We start from the raw sequence: 8,932 nt of genomic DNA on the forward strand, positions 1-8,932 counted from the left end.
TTAACTCCGATTGTCTCCGTTGCTCAGGAGCTCGAACACCAGCGAGGAACCCTCATGAACGAAATCCAAGCGGCCAAGAACTCCTGGTTTAGCAAAACCCTGAACTCGATCAAAACGGCCGCGGGCACTCAGCCCCTGCCGCCCCCTCCGGGGAGCCAGCCCCCCAAAGAGAGTACCTAGTTCCCACCCGTTTCTGCACAAGAGCACAACGATCAAAGCGACGGAAACCCACGCGGCCTATCCCTGCGTCCCTGAGACAAGGTCATGGAGGCCCGAAGCCAGCCAGCACATCTCAGTAGCTCCCTCTCCGCCCACGACCTTCCCGGGGGCCGCACTCGGCGCCCGGTTTCTGCTGCGTGGCGTGTTTGAGTCCCCCGCGGGGAAGGTCCCGCCAGAGCATCCGTGTTTGCACATTTGTTTTCTCTGCCTGACTTGTGTTGGAAATTCAGTCACTTCAGAACTAAATTACTTTTGGCTTCGAATGACCCCGTAGTTCTTTGCATCGCTCCTAAGAGTCATCCCAGTCGTTAAAGTGACAGGAAACTCTCACAGCCAGTCACTCTATCGCGGTCATCCTGTGTCGATCATCGATCTGCTCCGAGCGAGCGCCAGTAACGTCTCCATTCATCCTAGCCCTGAGATCTTAGCAGCCTCTCCTATCAGTGATAGAGGAGATTGTAACCAAACCCTCTTCGTTTTCAGGATTTAGAGGACACTGTTGGGGGTGGGGGGTGGGGGGGTGGTCAGGTTCTTCTGGAATAACTAGGCCCTGGACAGAGGCCATCCTGTCCCCAGAGAAGGGCCCTGGGATGGAACGGTCCCCAAAGAGAATTCTTTCCTGTGAGGTGAGAATGAGGATATACACTAGAGAACAGGAACCTGCCGGAGTCCAGCTCCGGAATGAAGACCACCGACTCAGAGATGATGTGTTGACCAGCAGCTATCGAGGCTGAAGGCCCCGTTTATTCTCAAGCAAGCAGTTTTATATTATTTACATACCTTGGCCCAGGCACGTAGCCAAGTCAAAGGATGCTCTCATGAGTTAGACATATTTTGTGTTTGTCTCAAGATGTTCTCATTAAAAAATACCAAGTCAGATTATTCCCAAGGTTACTTAGAGCACGAGGAGTATGTACGTGCAGGATGTGTCCTGCTTATCTTGCTGGTAGGTTTTACCTTCAAGGCCCCTCTTTCAAGAGGCCCTCTGCACAGGACTCTCCCAAGCCCCCAGTGCAGGTCATACAAAGTTCATTGTCCCACGCTGGTCTCTAGTCTCTAGTCTATGTGCTCCAAGCAATCCCACTACAGGAACCGGGGTTCCAACCCACACAGGAGAGAAGGAATCACTGACCCCCACCTCCTAACAGACCTTTAAGAACCCGACCTAGAGGTTGCGCATTCCTGAGCGTCCTGCTTAGGAAGAGAGATCTGACTTCCTGTGAATGGTGTCACAGAAGGTTCTGGAAGCACTCTGCCCAATGGTGGCTCTACCATAGAGAACAAAACCAGGGGGTGTTTTTCATTTTTTTTGTTGTTGTTGTTGACATATATTTGCTAAGGAAACACTACCATTCTGTAACGTCACTAAAGTTAGGAAATAAGGAATGGAGATCCGAGTCACATCACAGTCCAACGGTTAGGCCGCTTCTCCCAGTTTCTGTAGCTCCTTAAAAACTGGATTCTGTCCGGGGCCGAAGCGATAGCACAGCGGATAGGGCATTTGCCTTGCACGCGGCCGACCCGGGTTCGATCCCCGGCATCCCATAGGGTCCCCCAAGCACTGCCAGGAGCAATTCCTGAGTGCAAAGCCAGGAGTAACCCCTGAGCATCGCTGGGTGTGACCCAAAAAGAAAATAAAAAATGGACTCTGTCCTCCTCGAAGGAGAGGTATCAGTGCATTTGTAACATTTTTTGATCCAAGAGTCAAACTTTTCTAGGAATACTCATCTCACGGAAAGGTAAAGGAATTGTTTACAAGTGGACGGAAATATTCTTTTTCGACTTGATTTAACGTGTCTATCGATTGAAATAGCCCTTGCAGGAAGTCCTTGATTTTCATTAAGGGCAAAAGTGAGACCCCTTTTCTAAGCTATTTTGGAGGCTTTTGCTTTTTTTTTTTTTTAAATGCCAATCAAACTACTGTCACTTATGGGTAGAGACGTTCATTAGTCCTCCTTCCTTCATTCAGCCTCTCCTTTTGCAGAAGATTCCTCTGTGAAATATGTCGCAAAATTCAAAGCGACACATTCACAGTTGAAATCGGAGTCGAGCCTTCGTGGCCCAGAGTGTTGCACTGCAGTGAATCCAGGGGACTCTGGCCTCAAAACAGACCTGGGGGTTTGCGCCCCTCTAACCTGAGGTGGGTGTCTGTTAGCCATTGTCCAGTCATCAGATATTTTTCTTAATGGCTTTTTTGTGTGTGTGCGTGCCGCATCTTTGAACTGGAATACGAATGCTCTTGTGCGGCCATTCCCCAGGTGAAGGTGAGGGACACTGATGCTGTGATGTCACCTGGTGATTGAGCAGATCCTTCCCATGGGTGAGGCCCTGGGCTCAGTCTGATACCATTCCCCCTCCCCCCATACCATCTGATTCTTTTCTTTCCACCCCCCCTCCCCGATTTTTGGGTCACACCCGGTGATGCTCAGGGGTTCCTCCTGGCTCTGCACTCAGGAATCACTCCTGGCAGTGCTCAGGGGACCCTATGGGATGCTGGGAATCGAACCGGGGTCGGCCTCGTGCCAGGCCAACGCCCTCCCCGCTGTGCTATCGCTCCAGCCTCTGATACTTTTCTTGCATAGGTAATGGAAATTATTTAGTATAACGTGTTCACTTTGCTGGTCGTGATGCTTCTGTCCCAAGAAGTCTTGCACAAGTGGCCTCGTTGCAAGTGGCCAGCCAAACTCGAATGTTCTTTCCTATTCTGTGACGCCAAGTTCTCCAGAGCTTCCTTCATCTCCCCCAAACCAGTACGTGCCGCCAAATGCCTCGCCCGCACCCTCACCCACTCCCTCGCCCTCAGTTTAGCTGAGGAGAGACGGAAGGGGCTCCTGTCCGCTAGCCTGTGGGCACGACTCACCTTCCTAATCCCTCCTTTTTTTTTTTCTTTAAACAAAATTATCAGGCACTTACATTCCAAGCTGTCTTGAAGTTTCTTTTAAATCTATCAAAATATGTTAATGCCAACGTAATAGATTCCCTTTCTGCTCTGTTCCTTTTTTTTTTTTTTTTGCTTTTTGGGTCACACCTGGCGATGCTCAGGGGTTCCTCCTGGCTCTACACTCAGGAATTACTCCTGGCGGTGTTCAGGGGACCCTATGGGATGCTGGGAATCGAACCCGAGTCGGCTGCGTGCAAGGCAAATGCCCTCCCCACTGTGCTATTGCTCCGGTCCCTGAACTAGAATGATTCTTCCTTGCTTTTCTTTTCTTTTTTGCTTTTTGGGTCACACCTGGCGATGCTCAGGGGTTCTTCCTGGCTCTGCACTCAGGAATCACTCCTGTTGGTGCTCGGGGGACCCTATGGGATGCTGGTAATCGAACCCAGGTCGGCCACGTGCAAGGCAAACGCTCTCCCCGCTGTGCTATCACTCCAGCTCTGTTCCTGTTTTAAGGCAACTTAATGAATGGGCGCCATATCTCTGAACAGTCCCTCCCAGTGAGGGGATACTCCCCGTCTGCGTCGGTAGCTAGAGTCGAGATAAAAAGGAAAGGTTTTATTTTGTTTTGCTTTGGGGGCCCCATCCAGCAGTGCTCAGGGTTTACCCCTGGCTCTGCACTCAGGGATCACTCCTGGCAGGCTCCGGGGACCACACTGGGTGCAGGGGATCAGACCTGGGGTGGCCGTGTGCAAGGCAAGTGCCCTCCCCACTATACTCTCGCTCTGGCCCCGAAATAAAAAGAAAACTCAAAACTTGGTATCTAGGATGATTATTCCAAATATAATCACCCTATGTACCCATACCACTCTCCCAAACCACAGATCTTTCATTATGCATGGTTTGAGAATTCCTATACATTTATCTATTTATTTTTTTCCAGAAAGGGATCAGGCAGTTCAGATATCCAGGAAGGGAAATAATCCTACAATTCATCGTAGAGAACATTCCTCCAGAAATTCAACATTCTGAAAAGAAATGATTTTTTTCCTTTTCACTAAATTCTTCAGAACGATTTAAGGAGTGAAATTTCACCTGGTGATTCAGTTCATTGCCTTTTCTATTCTGAGACGGTTGCTTAATGTTATTTAATTCATTCTTTAAGGACAAAAGCAACTAAGTTTGCAGTGCATATGTTTGCTGGGCCCACATCTTGAGCCGTGGCCAAAATGGTTTTATTTAGGTACATTAGAATTCAAGGCAAAGAAATTCTCAGTTCCCTAACGTCTGTATGACTGTCTGTCAGAAACCCGAATGGTCCCACTAAGCCTAACTTTCTATCCAACCATTTTCTCTCCCATCTATGAAGTTATTTCTTTTTGGCCTTTCTTAAATTTCCCTAGTGACGTAGAAAAGCAGTCTTTGTGTGTGTGTTGAGGTGTTTCATTTTTTTAAAATCACTTTCATACTCTGAATCAATATTTATTTTTCTTCCAACGCTTCCGTTTTCTTAAAATATTTCCTAGTTAATAACCAGTGGCTTTATTTCCTTGCTAAAGTAAGAAGACCAAAAGGAGAGTTTAGGGCATAAGAGTCGGAGACCCTCAAAGGAGTTAAGCTACTGTAATGAGGTAAGGGGCTTTCTTTTTCTTTTCTTTTTTTCTTGTTGGCATTTTTGGTCCCACCTGGTGATGCTCAGGGGTTCCTCCTGGCTCTGCACTCAGGAATTACTCCCGGCAGTGCTCGGGGGACCCTATGGGATGCCAAGAATCGGACCCGGGTCAGCTGTATATAAGGCAAATGCCTTCCCCCTTCTACTGCTCCAGCCCCATCTCTTTTTCTTTAGCCGGACAGCCCACCCACTTCCGCTAACAAGGTGACTGTCCCCTTTCAAGGTTAAATAAGGAGCATCTGAAAAATAACCTTTATCCTCCCTGGAAAGAGCACTTTTAGTGAGCAGGCTGATTCCATGGCATGGTTTTAGCAAGGGCTCCAAGTCCCAAGAGAGAACGGACAAACTCCAAATTGGAACACTGGCGTGTGTCCGCTGGTAAGACTCTTTAGGGTGCCCTTGTTCGAGAAATCCGGGCGCATACCCAGTGTCGCAGAGGTGATGAGGGTGGACTGACAAGAGGGAGAAGGCACCGCTCCCCTAGCTCAAGCCACATGGAGGGAAACAGCTTAAGAGTCCCCAAACGCTCCCAGAATGCATCTTCAGGGTAGGTGGCACCTCTCAAGGGCACAATCTGGAATTGGAAGTTCAAGACCAGGCTGCCCGTCCTTCTCTCCCTACTTCCGCCAGAAAGATGCCACTTCAGTAGTCTGATCTCCGGTTGAAATCTCTCTCTGCTCTAAACACAGTTATTCCCAGCCCTGGGTGTGCAGGGGAGCTATTCTGGAAAAGCTTAAGAAATAAACAAATCATGGGCCGGAGTGATAGCACAGCGGGTGGGGCGTTTGCCTTGCACGCGGCCGACCCGGGTTCGATCCCTAGCATCCCATATGGTCCCCCCAAGCACAGCCAGGAGTAATTCCTGAGTGCAGAGCCAGGAGTAACCCCCGAGCATCGTTGGGTGTGACTCAAAAAGCAAAAAAAATTAAAAAATAAACAAATCAGTGGCTCAAAGATAGCCAAAAATCTTTTCATGAAAACGCAACCTTCTCTAGCGATGTTAGAATGAAAATCAAATGAAGGATATCGGAGGGACAGAAAGGCATCGACACGCTGGCATCGGGAAAGCACGAGAATTAAAAAGAATAAAAATAAAAAAGCTGGAGTCGGTCCCAGAACCCAAGATGTCCCAATAGCCTTTCGCTTCCTTTTTCTCTATTTTTGGTATTTTTGCAGGATGCAAGGATGCTTTCGTTCAAGTGAGGGGGAAAGTTTCTCACTCAGCCTTACTTCCTTTCTTACTCCTCCTTCCTTTCCCTGGCTGGGGAGGTAGCAGATCATCTGCCCATCTATTTCTATTAATTTTGTTTCCGTTCATGACTTCTTGAATGAAAACTAGTTCTGAGCCCCCCCACCCCCCCCCCCGCCCAACTGTGCTGGCAAGACACAGCCGTGAGCGCCCCTTCCTCTCTCCACACTGGCCAAGTAGGTGTTTCCGTAATTCCATATGTTATGTATAGTACACTCTTTAAATGTAATGTAATGCTTGTTAAGAGAAGTGCAATTTATTGTATATTGTCTCCACAGATGTTTACTTTTCTAATTGTTTTGAACTTGAATTGGACTAGTATCTCGTTTTCCTGTGTGAATGAAGCCTTGTGAAATAAACAGGAAGGTAACGGGGACTGTCGTGTGGGCCGGTGACGTTTCATGATGTTGCTTCTTCTTCTTCTTCTTTTTTTTTTTTTCTGGCTTTTAGGGTCCCACCCGGTGATGCACAGAGGTGACTCCTGGCTCTGCACTCAGGAATCACTCCTGGCGGTGCTTGGGGACCCTATGGGATGCTGGGAATCAAACCCGGGTCGGCTGCGTGCCAGGCAAACGCCCTCCCCGCTGTGCTATCTCTCCGACCCCCATGGTGTTCATTCTGAGTGGCACCCGCTGCACTGTGAGGGACAATTGTGCCCCACTAATGTCACTTTAATTTGGAACCCAGTGTTTATGGGACACTTAGCTTACCTGACTCTAGACTCAGACCAACTTAGCAAGAGAAAATGCAAAGGAGTTAGTTGACTCCGCCCTATACCGGAGAAGTGTCAAGCACCAACAGATGAACCCGTGCGCAATCTCCAAGCGGCTAGGGAAAATCCCTTGGCTCTCTCTCACGGCCTGCGTTTGGTCGTCTCGAACCCCTTCCCTACCTGGGATGGCCGATGCCACGTGCAGATGAAGGAAGAAACGAGGGCCAGGCTGGCTGGTGACCAGCTGCCGTTAATTCCGTTCTCCTTACACGCCTGTTCCAATCTCACTAAGCCCTTCATTCCCGTCTCCTCCTGTCTCTCTCCCTCTCTCGTCTCTCCACGCTCCGACTCCCCACCTGTGTGAATGAAGTCTCTCTCCAGTCTCTCTCCATCTCTCTGCGTTGGGGGTAACCACCACACCCCATCTGGTAGCACATTCAACATACGAAAACCCTTTTTCCGATCAAGGGCAAATACCACTTAGGGTGTTTCTCCTCTCCTTAGTCCAATAACAACATCTTAATTCACACCTTAATTCTACTTCTTGATATTACTTATTTTGTATGGACACAGGAAGAGATATATTAAGCGTGTAGGGTGGCTCTCCTGGGGCCATCTCGCTATAGATCTCAGACTACAGTGCTCAGGCCAGATTAATCTTTCCTAACCCCAGCAGGGTCCTAATCCAGCTGTTACTTTTTGGATCATGACAGAATTTGTCCATGACCATGCTCATAACTTATAATTAAGTATTGGGGCTGGAGTGATAGCACAGCAGGGAGGTCGTTTGCCTTGCACGTGGCCGACCTGGGTGTGATTCCCAGCATCCCATAGGGTCCTCTGAGCACCGCCAGGAATAATTCCTGAGTGCATGAGCCAGGAGTGACCCCTGTGCATCACCGGATGTGACCCCCCTCCCAAAAGAAGAGAAATAATGGCGGTAAAGGACATGATTAGCATGAGTAAGGAGCTGGGTTTAATAACTGACACTAAAAAAAAAAATTTTTTTTTTTTAAGAAAAGTATTATGGTGCTTTGGCCTGGCCCATTTTAATGCCAGGGTAGCTCACAGCTTGCCCGGGTTCCATCCAGTCCCTCGTCGGGACCCTGCTTTGGGGGTGCTAGGAAGTAAGGGCAACTGAGGCTTAAGACGAGAAAGCAGATGCCCAGGAGTGAATATTCTTTGGAGTCAATTAACTCCCAAGTTACAAAAGCATAGCATTAACTGTCTTCCTGTGCTTATACAAAAAGGACATGGCTCTGAATTAACTATGCGAAGGACTCAAGGAGAAGAGAAAAGCAATATTTGTATGTTAACAGTCTGATTAGTAGATAAAGGTGATTGACCAGTTGGGGGGAGCAGCAGAGCAGAAAGAAAGAGATTACAAATACACACAGGAATGGGAGCACTGTGATGGGAGTAGCCCAATAAACCTAAGCTCCCTGTGGCAAGGCAGAAAGGACGAACCAATGTTATCTGACAGCCAGCGTCTCCATGTATGGAATGAGGGTTTCGCTGCTCTTTCAAAGATGGGGTGGGGGATGCCAGAGATTCAGCTAGCCCCCAGAGGCTGGCCTTTCTGGGCGTGGAGCAGGGTGCAGAGGTACCGTTTTCCTTCCTGCCCCCTGTGCCTTACTCAGGGCTAACCCCCTGGAGACGCTGGAGATAAACCTGAGCTTCTTGCATGGAAAGCCGGTGTTCAAACCCTGTGAGCTAGCTCCTGGGCCTAATTTCCTATCCTCCCTTAAGCCTCCCAATTTTCACTTTGTCCTGGGAGTCCACAGACTGTGTGAAAGGTCAGTCAGCTCAGCTTAGAATTCAGCAGCTACTCCAGAGAAATTGGGGACCTCAATCCAGACATCTTGTTTGCCCCCTGCGGTATCATTTTTATTTTTATTTATTTCTTTGCTGTTTGGGTCACACCCAGCGGTGCTCAGGGGTTACCTCCTGCCTCTGAACTCAGGAATTACTCCTGGCGGTGCTTCGGGGACCCTAAGGGGTGCCGGGGATTGAACCGGGTTGGCCGTGTGCAAGGCAAACGCCCTCCCCGCTGTGCTATCACTCCAGCCCCAGTTTCACCTTTTTTGAAACTACACTAGAATAAAACTTGATTATTCTTTTTTTTTTCTTGCTTTTTGGGTCACACCCAGCGATGCTCAGGGGTTACTCCTGGCTTTGCACTCAGGAATTACTCCTGGCAGT

The 8,932-nt window shown here is 48.8% G+C and overlaps 1 protein-coding gene across 2 annotated transcripts in view; it reads left to right on the forward strand.

The window, feature by feature from the left end:
* Positions 1-6,394, forward strand: part of RABGAP1L (RAB GTPase activating protein 1 like) — a 401,062-nt gene extending 394,668 nt beyond the window's left edge. For both annotated transcript variants that reach the window (XM_055120167.1, XM_004613724.2), the window contains one exon: positions 28-6,394. In XM_055120167.1, coding sequence (XP_054976142.1) covers positions 28-180 — 153 coding nt within the window. In that variant the 3' untranslated portion in view covers positions 181-6,394. The remainder of the gene's footprint in view (positions 1-27) is intronic.
* Positions 6,395-8,932: the final 2,538 nt, after the last annotated feature.

This window comes from Sorex araneus, chromosome X (genome assembly GCF_027595985.1).
Source record: "Sorex araneus isolate mSorAra2 chromosome X, mSorAra2.pri, whole genome shotgun sequence".
Lineage (NCBI taxonomy): Eukaryota > Metazoa > Chordata > Mammalia > Eulipotyphla > Soricidae > Sorex > Sorex araneus.